This window comes from Tachyglossus aculeatus, chromosome X4 (assembly GCF_015852505.1).
Source record: "Tachyglossus aculeatus isolate mTacAcu1 chromosome X4, mTacAcu1.pri, whole genome shotgun sequence".
NCBI lineage: Eukaryota > Metazoa > Chordata > Mammalia > Monotremata > Tachyglossidae > Tachyglossus > Tachyglossus aculeatus.
In genome coordinates, this window is record NC_052098.1 from 12092218 (window position 1) to 12113408 (window position 21191).

General features: G+C 43.1%; 1 protein-coding gene across 2 annotated transcripts in view; it reads left to right on the forward strand.

Moving 5' to 3' along the window:
• The first annotated feature begins 15010 nt into the window (after window positions 1-15010).
• The window catches only part of TRPM3 (transient receptor potential cation channel subfamily M member 3), a 617739-nt gene continuing 611558 nt past the window's right edge, over window positions 15011-21191 (forward strand). For both annotated transcript variants that reach the window (XM_038769495.1, XM_038769496.1), the window contains exon 1: window positions 15011-15208. In XM_038769495.1, the coding sequence (XP_038625423.1) occupies window positions 15011-15208 (198 nt within the window). The remainder of the gene's footprint in view (window positions 15209-21191) is intronic.

The following is a 21191-nucleotide window of genomic DNA, read 5'->3' on the forward strand; positions in this document are numbered from 1 at the left end:
GAATGCCTGGAAGCTCAGCAAAAATCATTGGCAGCAGAGCAGGATAATAATAATTGTATGTGTTAACTGCTTACTATTTACCAAGGATTGTTCTGGGATAGATATAAGATAATCAAGTCAGACATAGTGCTGGCGGGGGGGTGGAAGGGAGGGCGAGAAGGTGTCAGTCTATGTGGGAGAACAGGTATTTCTTCCGCATTTTACAGATGAGGAAACTGAGGTCCAGAGATGCCAAGTGACTATGTCCAAGGTCACATAGTAGGCAAATGGCAGAGCCAGGATTAGAATCCAGGTCCGTGTTCTTTCCACCAGGCCACGCAGGAACAGATGAGAGTGACCCAAGGTTCTGAGGCCGACATGAGGGGAGATAAGCAGCGAGAATCAGGGTGGCTTAGTGGCAAGAGCCTGGGCTTGGGAGTCAGAGGCCGTGGGTTCTAATCCCAGCTTCCGCCACTTGTCAGCTGTGTGACTTTGGTCAAGTCACTTCACTTCTCTGGGCCTCAGTTCCCTCATCTGGAAAATGGGGATCGAGACTGTGAGCCCCAACTGTGAGACCCAAGTGGGACAACCTAATAACCTTGTATCTATCTATCCCGGTGCTTAGAATAGTATTTGGCACATAGTAAGCGCTTAACAAATACCAACATTATTATTATTATATAGGTTGCAGTTTCTTTAAAGGGCCTCTGCCTATGCAGCAATGGGGAGATCAGTATTTCCTATGGTGGTGATAGGTTGCTAACATCATCTGAGTTTCTCAATCAGTGGTATTTATTGAGCATTTAAGGTGTGCAGAGCACTGTACCAAATGCTTGGGAGACTGCAATACAAAAGAGTTGGTAGATACTCTTCTTTTCATTAGGTGCTTACAGTCTTGCGAAGAAGACAGACATAAGGATAAATTAAGGCTATGTGCAATAAGTACTGTGGTGCTGAGGGTGGAGTGAATATCAAATGCTTAAAGAATGCAGATCCAAGTTGCATAGGTGAAGGTGGGGAGAGCTTGGTCTTTCAGATATAACTGAAAGCAGGATCAGCGTGGCTCAGTGGAAAGAGCGTGGGCTTGGGAGTCAGAGGTCATGGGTTCGAATTCCTGCTCTGTAACATGTCAGTTGTGTGACCTTGGGTAAACTACTTAACTTCTCTGTGCCTCAGTTACCTCATCTGTAAAATGGGGATTAAGATTGTGAGCCCCATGTAGGATAACCTGATCACCTTGTATCCCCCCAGTGCTTAGCACAGTGCTTTGCACATAGTAAGTGCTTAACAAATACCATTATCATTATTATATATAGTGGAAAGAGCATGGGCGTTGGAGTCAGAGGTCATGGGTTCAAATCCCAGCTCTGCCACATGTCTGCTTTGTGAGCTTGGGCAAGTCACTTACTTCTCTGAGCCTCAGTTACCTCATCTGTAAAATGGGGATTAAGACTGTGAGCCCCATGTGAGACAACTTGATCACCTTGTATCCTCCCCAGTGCTTAGAACAGTGCTTTACACATAGTAAGTGCTTAACAAATGCCAACATTATTATTATTATATAACTGGGGAGGGGCATTCCAGGCAGAGGGTAAGGTGGGAGCAAAGAGCCAGCAACCCCCATTTCACGAACTATTGTGAATGTAGCATTTTTGTTGACTGAGGGTTAGTAACTTCACTGCTTGCTAGAATGCTATAGCAAAGGGACAGAAGAGGTGGGAGGAGATAACACAAATAAAACAAAGTTACTTTTTCTTCACATTAATTTATAAAACGGTTGAGAAACTGCTCCAATTCTTTCTGCCTCCCCCATACCCTCCTTTCATAACAGGGCAAAAATAAAAAGCCTCCTAATACAAAGCATAATCAGTTTCTAAATAAAAATGATTATGATTATTATTGTTTTTAATAATGGTAGCTATTAAACACTTACAAGATAGATCTGACACAGCCCCTGTCCTGTGTTGGGTAAGAAGGAGAAAGAGCAGGTATTTTAACCCCAATTTACAGATGTGGAAACAGGGTGTAGATAGGTAAAGTGACTTGCCCAAGGTCATACATTAGGCAAGTGGAAGAGCTGGTACTAGAAGCTGGGCCCCCTGACTTCCAGTCCCATGCTCTTTCCCCTGGGAAATGCTGCTTCCCCCAAATAGTTGAAGCCCTCTGGTCTAAATTTCACATTACTTGTTTTAATCTCTTAGGGGTGGATTTGACTTGGAGGGAGCATTCTTTTTTTAAAATCAGTAAGGACTACAGTCCTTGGAATTTGTTTTATTTAAAAGTTTTTCTACTCCAGGTGGCACTTTTCAGGAAAATAATCATGGAATAAATTAGAAATATGGAAATACCACATTTAGCACTTAAAGATATCCTTGTATATTACCTTATACTTCATCCTCCTCCCAGAAATCTGAGGTTTCTATGATAAAGTTATGCAAAATAAATTATTCCTTCTAAGACATGATGGAACAAGGAAATACAAAAAGAGTGGACTTGAGAAATTCAAAAAAAGAAGGCATAAAAGAAAAATCCCCAAGGAATGAAGTTTAAATTTAGAAATACCTTGAGTATGTATAGCAGTTTTATTTTTACAAGGCTCATTATTTATTGCATTTATTCAGTGCTTACTCTAGAGAGCGCTGGACTAAGAGGAGAGATACAAGGATAATAATTCATATATTTTCTTGGCTTAAATGTGTAGAGAAAACCCATATTATGGCAGCACTTAGTACAATGACAAGAAAAGCAAAAGCAGCACTTGGCATTACTGGAGGAAATAATGCTCTGGGTCCTTTCTGCTTTAAGCAAGGCCATCTTTGATCCAACTTTCTCATCTGTCACAATGTTCAAAAATTTGGAATGGTAGGGTTCTTATAATAATGATAATTGTGTTATTTTCTAAGTGCTTATAGTGATACAAGATAAACAGGTGGGACTCAATCCCTGTCCCACATTCTAAAGGGGAGGGAGAACAGGTATTGAATCTCCATTTTACAGAGAGGAAACTAAGACCCAGAGAAGGTTACAAAACAGGCAAGTGGCAGAGCCAGGATAAGAGCCCAGGTCTTCTGAATTCCAGGTCTGTGCATTTTGACTAGGCCACACTGCTTCTCTGCAGGCTAATACGTATTTTGTCTTCATAATAGCCTTGTAGATAGGGAGAGGCAGGTATTATCATGTCCATTTTACAGATGAGGAAACTGAGGCACAGAAAAGCTAAATGATTTACCCAAGACCATCAAGCAATGCCAATGGCAAAGCTAAGCCTTTATCCTTCTGTCTCCCAACTTTGTCCATTCCCCTGAGTTCATTCACCAGAGTGACAGCATAATGTGCCTCACCACTTCCTTGGCGACAATTTGTTGGAGATCTGGGAGGAGTTGATGTGATGAAGGTTGCCAAAGAAAGAGTGTAAAAAAGAAAACGGGGATGGAAAAAGATATTTAGAGGTCATGAGACACTGGAAAAGAGAAAGGACAAGGAGTTACAAAATTAGAGAAGGAGGATAAAGGAGCTAAAGAGTGAAAAAGGCATTTAAGTAAACAGATACATGAAAAATAGAAAATGAAAAGGAGAAATAGAAGCAACAAGGGAAAGAAAGAAATGAGAGGTGAAGAATGCAAAAAAAGGAGAAGCACAGTCCAGCGCTTAGAACAGTGCTTTGCACATAGTAAGCGCTTAACAAATACCATCATTATTATTATTAAGTAAAGAAGGAATGATAAATTGGAATAAAAGAACAGTAGGATTCAGGAAAAGAGGAAGGTGAGAAAAAGTCATAAATAAAATCACATGTGCAAAGTGCAGGGAAAGGAGAAAATATAAAGTGATCTAGAAGCAAGCAGAAAAAGAGAAAAAACAGATCTTTAAGGAAAGGGAAACCAAGAAAATAAAAACATATATTGAAAATATTTCACTTAGGAGCTAGAGAAGGAAAAAGTTACACAAAAAAAGCCACAAGGTGAGGGGTAATAGGAGTGAAGACATAAAAAATGCACTAAGGGAAATATAGAAAAAAAATGAGGTAAAATGAAGAAAGGAAAAGGAGGGTGCCCTGTTTCTCCAGTTTACCAGGAAATATAATCCTTTCATGAGCCACTGAATGAATCAGCATATGTAGCTACTGCTTAAACTGAGTACACAATAGTTTCCAGCACTTCTGTAAATCTCTTCCAACACTTTGAATGGTAGTAGGCTAATCTAGTTTAAATGGTGAGATTGTCAAAAGTGCAGACCAAGTTAATTGTGTGACTGTCAGATAGGGATCTGTTATTCTTTCTCTAACCCATTGAATTAGGCTGTGGCTCTTCCTATTTGAAGGTGCACCATTGAAGATAAATTGTCCTCTAATGGGGTGTGGCCAAAAAGGCTAATGAGTGAACAAGTCTCCACTCCACTGTGCACATTATACAGACGGTCTCCTCTTGTGTTGACATGTTTGTCAACTGTAGCTCTTGGCACTGCAGTTTAGACTCAGAATCCTTTCAAAACTTTGAATGAAAGCAGACACTCCTTTCGGGATTGCAGCTGGTTTTTTCCACTGCAGTTTTCCCCTCATATTGGGCGGTGGTGCTGTCCTGCTCCAGGTTTTGCCTTGCTGTATTCTTAAGCCAATTCTCCCATCCCTTCTGATTTTGGTTGCCCTATTTCACCATAAAGAAGCTGTTTAGTATGTGCTATCATCCATTCTACACACAAGTCCCACCCTATGAAGATATGTTGAGGTGAGCATTGCTTTGATGTTACTAAACAGACCTTGTTTGTGAATCTGCCCTTATGCTAGGTTGTCATCACACTCTGACAGTTTCCGAAAGCCTTTCTTGATTTTGTTTTCTACAATTTTCTCTCTGGGCATCAGTGGATAATTTGTTGCCTAGGGAGCAGAATTGCATGTCAGTATTAAGCTCTGTGATGCTGATTAAGTTCTTTGGATGTGTGTTGGGGTTTTTTTTTTTTTTTGGTGCAGGCTAATACAAAACCTCAGTTTTCTTCAGGCTTATGGTTAGCCCATAGCGAGTTCGTTGTGGGGAGGGAATGTGTCTGTTTCTTGTTGTATTGCACTCTCCCAAGCGCTTAGTTCTGTGCTCTGCACACAGTTAGTGTTCAATAAATACGATTGACTGACAGTGGAGTGAATTTGCAAAGCAGGTCACAATCATCTGAATGTTTTTTTGTGTGTGTGGCTCTAGGGCACAGTCATCTCTATAAAGTCACTTCTGAATGCTTGTCTGTAGGACTTTACATTGGGCTCAGAGCCTGTTGAGTTGGAATAGTTGCCAGGAAGGTCAGGAATGTAATTTAATACCAGCATTCAGATCCTTTCTTTTATTGACAGAAGTGAACTCCCTTGGATTACTACAGAATTATTTTTCTTCAGTACACCTTAAGGAAGCTTATAAATTAGATGACCCTCTTCCTAATTACTTTTAGTAGAGCAATTTGGAGAATGAACAATGTGTGTGTTTGAAAAGATAAGTATCCTTTGTAAGGGTCAGGAACTGAAGATACTGGAACAATTTAACTGAATTCAATTAAAACCCAGATATTTGCAGTCAAACAGGCAACTCCCTTACCCGTGAATTCTCCAAGCGTAGTTGATTTAAAACTACCCCTTGGAAACCTGTCCTAGAAATTGATACTGACCTGTAGTTCTTTAATCAAACTCGGAAATGAGTGGAGCTACTGATTCATCTTTATATTTTGTTTCTCAGAGAGTGGCAGTTGCTCTTCTCTGTTTCTAAGTAGCATTAGAAAATATATTCTGAGCATTTACCATGTGTACCATTGGGCTGGCTCCTTAGGATAACATTCAACTTTGGTTTTACTGACACATTTCTTTCTTTGGACACCTCTTACGTCTCTGAGTGCTACTTGGCTGCTGCTTCTTAGTCTCACTTGCTTTTTATCCACCTCTCATTCCCTAACTGTGGGTGTCCCTCAGTGCTCTGTTCTAGGTCCCCATTGCTTTTCATTTTGCCTTCATTTTGCCTGGGAAGCTCACCTGCTCCTGTGGTTTCAAGTACCAACTCTATGTGGATGACTTTTAAATCTGCCTTGCAAGACCTGACTTTTCACCTGCTCTGCAATCTTGCATTTCCTCTGGCCTCTGGAACAGCTCTACATGGATGTCCCACTAGAAACTCAAGCTCAGTATGTCTAAAACTGAATTTTTCACCTTTCCTTTCAAAGCCTCTCCTCCACCTTACTTTCCCATTACTGTTGACAACACCAACGTTGTCCTTGACTCCTCCCATTCAGAACAGTGCTTTGCACATAGTAAGTGCTTAACAAATACCATCATTATTATTATTCAGTCAGTCTGTCATTTATATTTATCGAGTGCTTATTGTGTGCAAAGCACTGTACTAAGTGCTTGGGAGAGTACAACATAACAATATAACAGACATTCCCTGCCCATAACAAGTTTACAGTCTCGAAGGGGAGACAGATATTAATATAAATAAATAAAATTACAGATATGTACATAAATGCTGTGGGGTTGGAAGTGGGGATGAATTAAAGGAGCAAGTCAAAGGTGACACAGAAGAGAGCAGAAGAAGAGGAAAGGAGGGCTTAGGGAAGGCCTCTTGAAGAAGATGTGCCTTAATAAGGCTTTGAAGGTGGGGAGAGTACAATATTCAGTTTATCACAAAATCAATTGATCAATTGTGTTTATTGAGCACTTACTGCGTGCAGGGCACTGTACTAAGCTCTAGGGAGGATAATGTCAAGCTTATGGGCTTCTGAGACAGGGAGGCTGGTGGTGCTGTCTACAGTGATGGGAAAGTCAGTGAAAGAGAAGCCAAGTTTGGATAATGTTTCCAGGAGTAGGCAGTGACCCACAGTGTTAAAGGCAGCTGAGAGGTCGAGGAGGATTAGGATGGAGTAGAGGCCATTGGATTTGGCAAGAAGGAGATCATTGGTGACCTTTGAGATGGCAATTTTGGTGGACGGAAGGGGTTGGAAACCAGATTAGAGGGGTTCAAGGAGAGACTTGGAGGACAGGAAGTGGAGGCAGCAGGTGTAGATGAGTTGCTTAAGGAACTTGAAGAAGAATGCGTGAAGAGGTAGGTGTGAGATAGGGTTATATCTGGAGGGAGTCATGGGGTCAAAGGAGGGTTTTTTTAGGCTAGGGGAGACATGAACATATTTGAAAGCAGTGGGGAAGAAGCCACTGGAGACTGAACAGTTGAAGAGGGCAGTCGGGGAGGGAAGAAGGGAAGTTTTTTCTGTAGGATTTTCTTCCACAACATTTCCAGGATCCACCCCTTCCTTTCCATCCCAACGGCCATCATGCTTGCCCTCTCATTTGTCATAGAATGGATTGGCTACCTCATCTGCCTCCTCACTGCTCTCCTACCTCCAGTGCCTCCCATACTTCACCTTGCCACTTGCACCATTTTCTAGAGGGTTGTTCAATATATTTCTTCTCACTTAGTAATAATAATAATAATTGCGGCAATTGTCAAGTGTTTATTCTATGCCAGGTGCTGGGGTGGATACAATTAAATCAGGTTGGACACAGTCCCTGTCCCACATTCATTCATTCAATCATATTGAGTGCTTATTGTGTGCAGAGCACTGTACTAAGCGCTTGGGAAGTACAAATCGGCAACATATAGAGATGGTCCCTACCCAACAATGCGCTTGGTTCACAGTCTGAATCCCCATTTTACAGATGAGGTAACTGAGGACAGAGATGAGAAGTAACTTTCCCAAGGTCAGAGAGCAGACAAGTGAAAGAGCCGGGATTAGAACCCAGGTCCTTCTGACACCCAGGCCCATGCTCTATCTACTAGGCAACACTGCTTCTCCTTAAAAACCTTCAATGATTACCTATTCCTCTCTGTATCAAGCAGAAACTGTTGACCATTGGCTTAAAAGTACTGTCAGCTCTCTCCCTCCTACCTATCCATTCTCTTCTCCCTCTATATGCCAGTTTTCCCTCTTTGTTCCTCTCAAGGTAGTCTCCTTACTTTCCTTTATTCTCATCTCTCCCGCCTTTGACCTAATGTTCCCCCTAAGAATTGATTGCAGTGCTCTGCACACAGTAAGTGCTCAATAAATACCATTGATTGATTGAGGACAATGTAAAGAGAAGACCCTATTCCTGGCCTGCAGAAGAGTGTATTGCATTAACCCAAAAGGATAAATGAACACAGATGTGCACTCAGTAAATACGATTGAATGAATGAATGAATGTGTATCAGACAGTATATATAATGTTCACAAGCACACACAGAGTAGTGGCTGAAGATGTTTGCATAATAATTGTGGTATTTGTTAAGCACTGACTTTGTGCCAAGCACTGCACTAAATCCTGGGGTAGAAACAGGATAATAAGGTCGGACACAGTCCCTGTCCCACACAGGGCACGGAGTCTTAGTATGAGGGATGGTGACTCATTGAAAGAGTGTTCCAGGTTTAAGGGTTGGCCTGTGCCTAGATCCAGAGGTGGGAGATGGAGGTCAATAAAGAAGGTTACCAGCAAGAGTAGAGGGTAGAAACTGGGAAGGAGCAGACAAGGAATGTCATCTAGTAGGTATTGCCCATACCCTTTCTGTTGCTTGTCTGAAGTGTTAAAGTTAGGGCAAGGGTGCATAGGTTGGGCTCAACAGTCCAGCAAGTCTGTGGGGTTGAGCAGGGCTTGAATGGAACCCAAATGGGTTTGGGCCAATCTTGGACAGTCTGCTTCCCATCTGTCCCTCCTCCTACTGGCTGCCCTCTGCCTCAGCATCTCAAATTAAAGAAGAAATATTATTTCTTAAATATGATTATAAGAATATAATCGATCTTGCCCTCTGCCAGTACCAGCATCTATAATGGGATCATTCATTTGGCTCTAAAGCAGCATGTAAAGGGGCCTGCAGGTAAAGCTCTTGAAGTTGGGGAACTTGACTGGAGCAGACTCCAGTGAGACTGCGTTGAACTGGGCCTTGAAAATACAGAGTGTGTCGAGTTCCACCAAGTGTGTTGAAGTAGTGGATTGAAGCAAAGGCCAGTTGAACTGGGCCTAGATCAGCAAATTTTAGCGGGGAAGCAAATTGGGTGCTGTTTCTGGCCTTGAAATGGAACTGATGTACCTGATTTCTTTTTTCTGAGATAGGCAACATGGGGTCTCCATAGCCTCCCCAAACTTAAGCAGCAGTGATTTCAGCTGTGGCTGAAGCTGCTCTTCTCAAGCTAATGGCAGGCAGGAGGGGGAGGTAGTGGCTTCAGGCCCAAAGCTCAAGGAAATCTGAGACCCAGTGCTAGCCCAATCTGGAAATGGAGCGATTGAGACGGGACTTAAGGAGACAAACGGAAGGCCCTGATGCTTCTGGGTGGAGAGGGATCCAGTTAGTATTACAGTGTGCAAGGCTAGGGCTGAAGGGTCACAAATTCTTCAATCTACCACTCTGTAGTCCAGGTTCCAGGGCCAGGAGTGAAGCAGGTTGACCTGACCATGCCTGCACATAGCAGAAATTTTACTATAATTTGAAAAAAATAATCGCAGAATCCACTCATGACTTAATGACAGCTCTAAACGTTTCTTCCTGGTCTCTGTGGCAATAACTGTGGTATTTGTTTAGTACTTACTATGTGCCAAGCATTGTGCTAAGTGCTGGGGTAGATATAAGATAAATCAGATCAGACAGCCCCTGTCTCACATGGGACTCACAGACTAAGAGAGAGGGAGAACAGGTATTGAATCCCTATTTTACAGATGAGGGAACTGAGGCACCAAGGAGTTAAGTGACTTACCCAAGGCCACACATCAGGTAGGATTAGAACCCAGGTAGGTCGGCCTGTGCTCTTTCAACTACACCACTCTGCTTCCTGGTAAACCTTCAAGCTCCCTTCCATGGTGGAAGCCTATTAGAGATGACTCCCCACATCATTTAATAATGATACTGATGATAATTATAACAATAATAACTGTTGTATTTGTTAAGTGCTTAATGTGTGCCAGGCACTGTATTAAGTGCAGTAGTGGCTACAAGCAAATTGGGTTGGACACAGTCCCTGTCTCAGATCGGGCTCACAGACTCAATCTCCATTTCACAAATGAGGTAACTGAGGCGCCGAGAAGTGAAGTGACTTACCCAAGGTCACACAGCAGACAAGTGGCAGAGCCGGGATTAGATGAATTCTCCTCATGGCTCTCTGGAATAATGTTTTTTATGACCTTGCTAGCTCCCTCCTTCTTGTCCAAATCCTTCTCTGTAACTGACCATACTCCAATCACTAGGTGAGTGATTGCCATCTTATGCCAAATAGCTTACCCTCTTGGAGGGGCTCTGAGGAGTGAACCGTGTCTCTGTTCTAGAAATTTCTGGACCTTTCCCTCATATCTATGTGTGGGATTAGCCCATCTTAGACAGAGTAGTCAATGGGAAGAGGATGGAAACAAAACATGTTTTCTGCTAGAATATATACTCATGTGTGCCACCTGACTGACCCAGGAGCTCACCTGTTTGACAGTTGCCTGGGGGAGAGGGGTGGGGTAATCCAAGATCACTCATCTAGATCACTCAGGCTGCAGCTCAGACCTTTAATCATCTTGTTCTGCCTTTCACTGAATTTAGTTCATAAAATCATAAGCAATGCAATTATTGGTTCAGACCAATGGCCCCCCTCCATTTCAGAATTGTGCTTCCCACAATTCTTACAGGCTGCTTACCCTCTCTGATATCAATCCTATTGTTTAGGGATGTACCACTTAACCTGCCTAACATTTCTCCCCTGAATCTCTCCATTTCCCTCTAGTCACCCATTCTGGGCTGTTCGCTGATGAATCGATTCAAACCCTTCTTGGCCATATTGATATTTTCTCCCACAGAATATCCTGTGCCAACAAACTCTACATGTTTAGTAGGCCTTTTCAGCCATCTCTTCCCAGACTGTTGAGTCCTAACTTCCAGTCTATCTTTCCAGACATCAAATTTAGCCATCCTGTCTCTTCTACTCACCAGCATTGCCTGTCTACTGCAGACGTATACCAGCAAACGGTGGTTATTTACAGTGCTTCAAGGAGTTTCTAAATTGTCCTAGGAGCATTTATTTCACTTGCTACGCAAATGGCTGATCACTGTAAGTTAGCATACCACAATTGCTTCATTACCTTACTGTCATCCATCCTTCACACACGACCAAGCCAATGAATCTGAACCGCCTTGAAAATGGCTTTGATGCTGGCATATTTACTGCACTCCACGGTCTGTGTTGTGGATGATCTGCTTTTGCCATTCAATGTGAGGAGCCGGTAAATAGAGCTGAAAACTTTTTCAGAAATGGAATGTGATATTGAAAGCATATTTAAGTGTCAGGCTGATTCAGAAGATCGGGCAGGATTATCATACCGCTATCTTGGTTTTGTGTTTGACAATATGACTGTGACCTCTAACTGTTGGTTTGAGAACAGACGTGATACTAGTTCTTTGTCATGTTTCTGTGACAGGCAAGTGATCTTCAGAGGAAGAAATGCTTTCCCTGCAGGGAATCATAGCTAATTTTGTGTTTTATACATCTCCTAGCACATTCTTGCTACCACCAAAAATGAAATAACAATAACAAAATTGACAAATCACTTAAAAGTCACTTTAGAGAAGCAGCATAGCCTCGTGGAAAATAATAATCATAATGGTGGCATTTGTTAAGCGCTTAGTATGTGCAAAGCACTGTTCTAAGCACTGGGGGGGGGATACAAGGTAATCAGGTTGTCCTACATGGGGATCACAGTCTTAATCCCCATTTTACAGATGCGGTAACTGAGGCTCAGAGAAGTTAAGTGACATGCCCAAGGTTACACAGCAGACATGTGGTGGAGCCAGGATTAGAATCCAGAATCTTCTGACTCCCAAGCTCATGCTCTTTCCACTGAGCCATACTGCTTAGCACAGGCCTGGGAGTCAGAGGACTTGAGTTGTAATCCCAGCTCTGCCATTTGCCTGCTGTGTGATCTTCAGCAAGTCACTTTACCTCTCTGTGCCTTAGCTTCTTCATCTGTAAAATGTGGATTCAATGCCCAGTCTTCCTCCCCGCTAGATTGTGAGCATCATGTGGGACGGGGTCTGTGTCCTACTCAATTATCTTGTATCTACCCCAACACTTATTACAGTGCTTAGCATATAGTAAGCACTTAAATACAACAATTATTATTATTATTATTATTGTTAGGCTTTATGCAACAACCATGTTGGAAAGAGGCAATTTAAAAATATCTTTACCTAAGCTAGGAAAACAGTATATCTAATCACTTTTCATTTTTACAGACACCTAATAAGAAGACTGACTGGAAATGTACAAATCCAGACTCTGAAGGTCTCTCTAAGTATTCATTGACATGCTTGTGACATCTCTCATCAGAAATCCTTAAATAAAAAGGTTGATTTTTTTCCTCAGCTTTCCTGTTCTATTGGTAATGCACTGCCACCTGGATACACTAAAGTGTAAATCTCGTTTGACTATGTTGAGACAAGTGTGAATACCCTCAATCAGTGCTCTAACTTCAGTTTCATAGCTTGCACCATTACATCACGACAAAGTTTAAAGGTGCGTGCATTAACAGGGAGGTATTTAACTGTTTCAAGCATTTTCACAGGTTCTTCATGCCTATTCTGCTTCTGTGACTATCATAAAAGACAAACAAAGCCAAGGTATTTAGCTCTGTATCCTATTGCACTAGTTTCAGTATTGCAGATAATTATCTTTGCTTTTAACTGGTCTTGCCTACCTGTCTGAAATATGAATCATGTACTATCATTTTGGGTTTGTTTTCTAGCATCTGGAGGGACTTGACCTGCATTTTCAAAGCCATAAATGCTGAGAAGCAGCATAGTATAGCTGATAGGGCATGGGCCTGAGAATCAGAAGGAACTGGGTTCTAATCCTCGCTTCACCATCTGACTTCTGTATGACCTTGGGGCAAATCTCTTCAATTCTCTGTGCTTCAGTTACCTCATCTGTAAAATGGGGGTTAAGACTGTGAGGCCCATGTGGGACATGGACTGTGTCCAACCTGATTAGCTTCATTCACTCATTAATTCAATAATTGATTAAACACTTACTGTGTGCAGAGCACTGTACTAAGCACTTGGAAAAGTATGATGCAACGATAAACAGTGTCAAACCCTGCCCACAACGAGCTCACTGTATGGGGCCAGTGGTGGGGTGGGTAGACAGTCAACAACACAAATAAATACAATTACAGATATATACATAAGTGCTATGGGGCTGGGATGGGGTGGGAGAGAAGAGCAAAGGGAGCAAATATCTACCCCAGCACTTAGTACAGTGTCTGGTACAGAGTAAGCACTTAAATACCATTAAAAATGCAAACTGACAAATAGGGAGGAAACTCAGAGCTGAGTACACAGCCCTGCTATTAGTGACCTCTCTATGCCTAGTTTTACCAATAGTTCCTTTGCTGCCACCTCCAGTTTAATACATGGTGTGTGCTGCCTCCCCACCAAGGGTTGCTGAAATAGGGTATTACAACTTGTCCTGATCAGCCTCCTTGCTTAAATTTGTAGTGGTAAGATGAATGTAGGGGTGTACCTTCAGCTCTTTCATTACTCAATTTGGAGTTCTAGTTCACAATAAAACAATTACTATTATCATCAAAACATCACCGTTTTAATACCTTTCCCCCTTCTACTTAGACTGTGAACCCCATGTGGGACAAGGGCTATGTCAGACCCAATTGCCTTGTTTCTACCCTAGCACTTAGTACAGTGCTCGGCCCACAGTAAGTGCTTAGCAGATGCTATTATTATTATTATCATCATGATCATGGTCAACAGGTTCTGCTTACTTAAAGGCCCAACCTACATTGGTATCGGATCAACTTCTTAGCAAGTCAATGCCCACCAGGATTTCTCCAGCAGTCCCCCTCCCTTCATCTTTCCCCCCTTCATTTTTCAAGCTCTTGAAGGAACAATAGTTAATAATTCAAGACAAATTCACTGTTTTAGAAAGAAGGAGAATAACAACTGGGGTCAATCCTCTACGAAACGATTTTCCTTCCAACTGGGAAGTTTTGACTTCACCCTACCGACAGCAGTAGTCCGTCGGTTTATAACTTTTGCTTTCTGGATAGTCGGGGAAGTTATGGAAAGCGGGGCCAGCTGCGTCCAGTAAATACCCCGCACTGAAAAGTGATCAAGGTGGGTTCACTTTCTCCTTAACTGGGTGAGCTATGGCAAAGGGCCTTTTTCTCCAGCCCTGCGGCTCCCTCGTCTCCTCTAGCTGGCCAGAGCGAGGAGAGGGCAAACGGACGGAGGGCCCCCCGAACCCCGAGAGAAGCTGGCCAGTCTTTCCATCAAGTTTTGCCTCGGTAAACACTTGTTGCGTCTCGCTTTTCTCTGCCGACCCGCCCCCACCCCCCCCGCCCCGCAACCCCGGAGGCACTTTCTCCTTCAAGTTAGAGTCGAAGCGAGGGCAGGTATTGGGGAGCGCGAGGGATCTCGGAGAAGAAAAGAAAGGGAGGCTGTGGCGGGGGGACGTGGAAAGAAAGACGATCTTCACCTCGACTGCCTCTGGCGCCCCACCCGAGGGAACGAGTTGGCAGAGGAAGAGAGAAGGGGGGGCAGACGGCTCTCCCCGAGCCAGCTGTCGTCTTTTTCCCCCAATCTTGGCAACGGCGTCGGAACAATTGCAGCCGGCGCCTGCAGCCTCTTTGGGGATTTGGGGAGTGGTGGGAGGTGAAGCGTAGAGGCGGGGCAGGGCGAGAAGGATAGGAACGGCCGCCCCAACTTGGGGGGGAGGGGAAGCATGAGCCCTGCGGCCCCTGGGGGCTGCGTTGGGGGCGGGGCCTGGTGGGGGCGGAGACGTAGGTCCGCTGGCGCAGGTGGGGCTCTCAGCCTTAACTGGCAGCGCCAGCGCCGACCCACCCGGCCATGAGGCTGCCAGGCCGAAGGAGGCTGAGCCGGCGGCGGGCACAGGCTGTCATCCTCTGAGAGCCTACCCAGGTAGGGGGACTGTCCCCACTTTCCTTCCATCTCGTCTCTCCCTCCCGCCCCGAGACGAGGACGGACGAGTCCAACTTAAGATGGGGAAGAAGTGGAAGAGACCGACCCAAGTCGAGACAGGCTGCCCCGACAGGGAGGAGGGAGGTGAAAACGGCAGCAGCGGCGACAGGAGGAGGAGTAGGAGCTCCAGTCGGGGAAGATTTGCCGAATCCTGGAAAAGGCTCAGTTCCAAACAGGGATCCACTAAGCGTCCGGGGCTCCAGTCTCAGCAGGCACCGGTAAGTGGCGGAGCCGCTTCTCGCTCCCTTCTGCCCCTACTTTCGTCTCCCCCTCCCCATCTTTCGTCTCGCTTTCCCCTCCTCTTTCGCCTGTTCCTCTCGAGCCCTTTCCAGGGTACTGAACTTGGTGCGTTGAGCCACTTGGGAAGTCGCTTCCCCTGGGCGGGGGGGACGGGAGAGAAGAGGATTTTCCCCCACGCCCCGCCCCGCACAGATGCTCGGATGGACTTCTATCCAAGTTCCTAGGGGCTCTGCTAAAGTGGCAACAAGTCCAACCAGCGTGGGATTTCGCCTTTAGGTCTCTACTGTTTTCCTCTCGGATCAGTTGCTTAATTAGACTGAGAAATGCCGTCGGGAGTATTATTGTCCTTCCTCTCTACACCCCAAAGGATATGTGTGCGTGTGTGTGTGTGTGTGTGTGTGTTGGGGTGGGGGTGTAAGAATGACCGAAACCTGTTTAAAGAGGCAGCGTGTGCGGAAAAGATACATATTTTCTCAGGTGTTTTGCGTGTTATGAAAATCTTATTTGCAGGTGCAACGTATCCAGGCTGCTACAGGTGCTTTTTACTCCTATTATTCAACATATTATATAACACGGAAAACAGTTTTCCCCTGTGTCAACTTCTTTACTGCATAATTAGTGTAATAAAAACACTGAAAAGGAATTAGTATCTGCAAAGCAGAAAAAAATGGGGGCTGAAACGTCACTTAGTCACTACTTAAATGACTAGATGCTTCCTTTAACTGGAAGACGATTATACTATAGCTTAGAGAAAAACATACCGGCAGCAAAACTTAGAGGGTGAAATTGGAGAGACCTCCTGTTGCATGTAAAAGGCTAGTGTTCACTCCTACCTTAACATGATTTTTAAAAACTAATGCTTCCACCCCCAACTTTGTATTTACATTCAAAATTTCTGAAGTAATAGAAGTGCAGATTTTCTAGCTAGAGAACTGAGTCTTATACCATGCCTTTTAGCAACCAGGGCAGTACCCTGATTGAGTGAGTTTTAACAAGGACCTTAACGGCGATAGCTATCACTTTTGAGGGATTTCTTTTCTCGCAATCCCTTTGGGCTGATTAAAGTGCATATCCCTTTTCTAAAAGATAAAGAAGGGAGAAATACCCTGTGGATTGTTGTTGCTAAAGAAACTTCATTGGTAGCATACCAAATCCCTCTGCTGAACTACAAGGTCTTAGATGGAGCAGTGTTTATCCAGTAGAACTTAGTCCTAACGGTTCTAGTTCTGATCCTAAATGTGTATTGTTTTTGATCCCAATCACATTACACATTTAGGATCAAAACTGGATGATTTCTCGTTTGGAAATATTAATTTGGAACTCCTTTTCCTGGAATAATGCATTCTGTGGGGATGAGAAAAGGAACTAATTGATTTGATGCTTTTGTTCTACTTTGAAAATCAAGGATCTGTGTGTAACCCTTTCTTTGTAAAATCTTTAGTTTCTTGAGAAATACCTCTCTCTAATGGCTTATCGATTTCATTCATCAGGTGCATTGATTGTGAAAAATATAGAACCTTCAGAAAATTAGTTCACAAGTTGTGATGGAAAATACCCGTGGGTTCATTATCTAGGAAAAAGTGTGAGGAAAGGCACCCAAGGGGTGCCATGACAACCAGAAGACATCTGGAAAAGTAAGAGTTGTCCTAAAAGCTAGGGGAGATATGGAGCTACACTTTCCCGTGGTCCCAGTTAATTGAAACATTAGTATTTCAGCTAAAAAGCTAGTTATACAAATACAGATCTGATTGCTCTCATTTTAGATGGCAAGTTTGATACAGATTGTATTCCAAAACAAATTGAAATAGAAAATACTTTGTTAGGATTTCCTTTATCGGAATATAGAGCAAGCGCTCCATAAATGCTATCGATCGATTCAAAAAAAGGTAAGGAGGGACATTTGAATTTTACTTTTCCATTTGGGTGTTAACCATAATTTGGATCCGTGAACTGCTGATACTGATTCTGTATCCGTAAATCGCTACCTGACAAGGTAACGATACTGAGTGCAGCTCATATTCTTATCGAAGTTTTCAGTCAATCTTTGCAGTGAAATCCCCCACCCACCCAAGACTTGAGGTAGTATTCTAGAGAAGCAGTGTGGCTCAGTGGAAAGAGCATGGACTTTGGAGTTAGAGGTCATGGGTTTAAATCCCAGCTCTGCCAATTGTCAGCTGTGTGACTTTGGGCAAGTCGCTTAACTTCTCTGTGCCTCAGTTATGTCATCTGTAAAATGGAGATGAAGACTGGGAACCCCCCGTGGGACAACCTGATCACCTTGTATCCCTCCCTCCAGCACTTAGAACAGTGCTTTGCACATAGTAAGCACTTAATAAATGCTATTATTATTATTAGAATATTTCAAAGGTGAAGTTATTTAATATGGTGATGAAAGTGGTTATTCCTATCTTTAATTTTTTGTGACTGACAACTAACATTCAGCAAGATGGCTATGGCCTGAACTTTGCTTGATGTAGAAGTTGTTAAACTCTGAGACTTTTCATATTTCCTTTGAAAGACCAAACAGATGAAGGACTAACAACAAGCAAAGTTATTCTTTTGAGTTCGTGGAAAGGTAGGAGTTGTTATAATTCAATGTCATCTTCTACTGAATTCTTGGAACTGCTTGAAAACATTCCATTTTAAATTCTAGAGGAGTTTACAGATGGTGAATCTTCCCCAATGACCGCTGTTGAGTCCTTAATGTGCAAAAAATATGCCATGGGTAGTAGTTAGAATACTCGTGGGTCTGCCTAAATTGGGGTCACTAAAAATACTTTTGGACCGGTACTTTCAGGAAGGCATAAGTACATTTGGAAATATTTATTTTCCCCTTCCCTCCCTTCCGATCATTTTGTTCCCTCAAATATACAAATCTTTCTGTCATACTTGTCTCCACTTTCTGGCCATCTCACATCCTTTGCACCAAAAATTGACTAGGAAAATTAAGAGATTTAAGCCCCTCTTCCCAGTGAGGCAACAAGGGCTGAATTAGCTTATAGAAAAATGTCATCACTAATGTTCCTGAGACAGTTTTGTGATTGCTAGAATCTGGGACAGTATTTCTGGGGGGCATCTCCAGAATCTAGAATAAAGACTTATCTGTTCTGTAAGGGCAGAAGTTGCAAACACACTTACATACAGCTGGATAACATATCTTTCTAATATCCACTTTTAGCACTTATAGTTGTCTTATGCTGTCAAGTCATATCTGACCCATTGCGACTCCATGGACACATCTCTCCCAGAATGCCCTATTCCCCATCTGCAATAATTCTGGTAGTATATCCATATAGTTTTCTTGGTAAAAATATGCAAGTGGTTTACCATTGCCTCCTTCTGTGCAGTAAACTTGAGTCTCCACCCTCGACTCTCTCCCATGCAGCTGCTGCCCAGCACACGTGAGTTTTGACTTGTGAAAGGCGACCTGCTACTTGCTAGCCACTGCCCAAGCTAGGAATGGAAATACCTCTGCTTGACTCTCCCTCCTATATCCAAGAGTACTGGAAACTCTCCATGTGTGATCTTGAGAGGGGAATGATTATATAGTACTCCATTTATCCATACTCTTGCTGTTTCCTTTTTTTATTAGTATCGGTTACATGCTTACTATGTACCAGGTACTGTACTAAGCTCTGGAGTGATTGGTGATTGGGTTGGATACAGTCCCTCTCCTGCACGGGGATCATAGTCTTAATTGTCACTCTACAGATGTGGTAACTGAGACACAGAGAAGTGGAGTGAGTTGCCCTAGGTCACATAGCAGGCAAGTAATAATAATAATAATGAAGATGGTATTTGTTAAGCGCTTTCTATGTGCCAAGCACTGTTCTAAGCCCTGGGGTAGATACAAGGTAATCAGGTTGTCCCACGTGGGGCTCACAGTCTTAATCCCTATTTTACAGGTGAGGTAACAGGCACAGAGAAGTGAAATGACTTGTTCAAGGTCACACAACAGACAGGTGGTGGAGCTGGGATTATAATTCACATCCTCTTGACTAAAAAGCCAGTGCTCTTTCCACTAAGCCATGCTACTCAGGTCTGACTCCCAAGCCCATACTTTAACCACTAATCTATGCTACTTATGTTTGTTTCTCCATCTACTTCCACTATTTCTGCCTGTTCTGTCCATTAGAATCTAAAATTCCCTGAGACATAAACTGATTGTGGGCAGACAATCATGTCTACCAACTCAATTGTATTGTACTTAACCAAGTGCTTAGTACAGTGTTCTTACTCAGTAAATCCCACGGATGGATAGTACAGTGTTCTGCACTTGGTAGGTGCTAAAAAACATGCTATTGATTGGTTAATTGGATCAGGAAGACCCAGCTCTGACCAAGCTCTACCCTACAAGTGGAGATGCTACAAGAAACTAACCCTTCTAGTCTCTGATTATCAAGGAAATCTTTTTTTGTTTGTTTTTTGTGGTATCTAAGTGTTTACCATGTGTCAAGCACTGTTCTAAGCAATGGGGTAGATACAAGTTAATCAGTTTGGACACAGGCCCCATTGCACAGGAGGCTCATAGTCTAAATAGAAGTGAGAACAGACATTAAATCCCCATTTTACTGATGAGGAAACTGAGGCTAAGAAAAGCTAAATGACTTACCCAAGGTCAGAGAGCAGGAAAGTAGCAGAGCCGGGATTAGGAACCAGATCCTCTGACTTCATTAGCTGTGTCTTTTCATTCATTCATTCAGTCGTATTTATTGAGCGCTTACTGTGTGCAGAGCACTGTACTAAGTGCTTGGGAAGTACAAGCTGGCAACATATAGAGACGGTCCCTACCCAACAGTGGGCTCACAGTCTAGAAGGCCACACCGCTTCGCAAACCAGCTCACACTGTTCCCATGGAATTTGGGTTGGCCTTCCCAGAAAACCAGAATACAATTTGCCCAGATAGGTGAACAATCACCCACATTTTCTTTACCTTTTGATAATCAGAATGAGGTGACCAGTCATTTCCATGATTGCTTTAAACTACTTGGAATGTAACTCATCTGTGATCCAGCAGAAGCCTCTGAATTGTCTTTGGTCTCCAATCTCTTTTTGAGGAGAGTGCACTATAAAGAATCATTTTATTGTCTTCAATAATTTGCAGAATTGCCCGTTACATATCAACCTCCTCAACTCTATAATGGTGAAGTAAAGGCGGCCTCTAAAATATATTTTTTCTAAAATCAGTTGATCACATTTCTTAAATGAAGCATTTCAGTGATACTATTTATACCTAGTACAGTTCATTATGGAAGCTACAAATATGCATCCCCAAAGTGGGGAAAAATACGAGTAGAGTTGATGCTCTCATTGGTGCCTCCCTTTCCCCCACTGTTTTTAACTACACTTATTTACCTGCTAAGCTTTATCTCCCCTTTCTACATACATGTCTCCCAGATGTACGTCTCCACCATAATCTCATTCCCTCTGCTCTGTTCCATGCCTCTCTGACAGCTTGTCCTTGGGGGTTTTCCTTTCTAATTCAGGTTCACCATGATGAAGCTCTAACACTTCAGCTCACATCCTTGTTTCTTTTGACTCTTCCCTCTTCTTTTGATGTTGGTGAAGGTTTTCCTCCTCCCCTCCCTGGCTAATAAGTGAATGCCATTTTCATTCCCCTCAAGAGATTCCAGGGCACCCTGGCTTATAGTCATTTATCATATACATGGATGCCAGATGGCCCAAAGGTCTTTTGGCAATCCCTGATTGTAGGCTATTCGCAGTCTTGCTTGCTGTATGGCTCAATTTCCTCATCTATAAAATGGGGATTCGATACCTGTCCTTCCTATTTAAATTTTGAACCCCATGTGGGACGGGGACTTTGCCTAATCTGGTCTCTACCCCAGCTCTTGGTACAGTGCTTGGCACATAGTATGGTGTTGAACAAATGCTGTTATGATGATGATGATGATTATTATTATTAGTGGTCTAGAGAACTTCTGAGAGGAAGAGGCAGGCTCA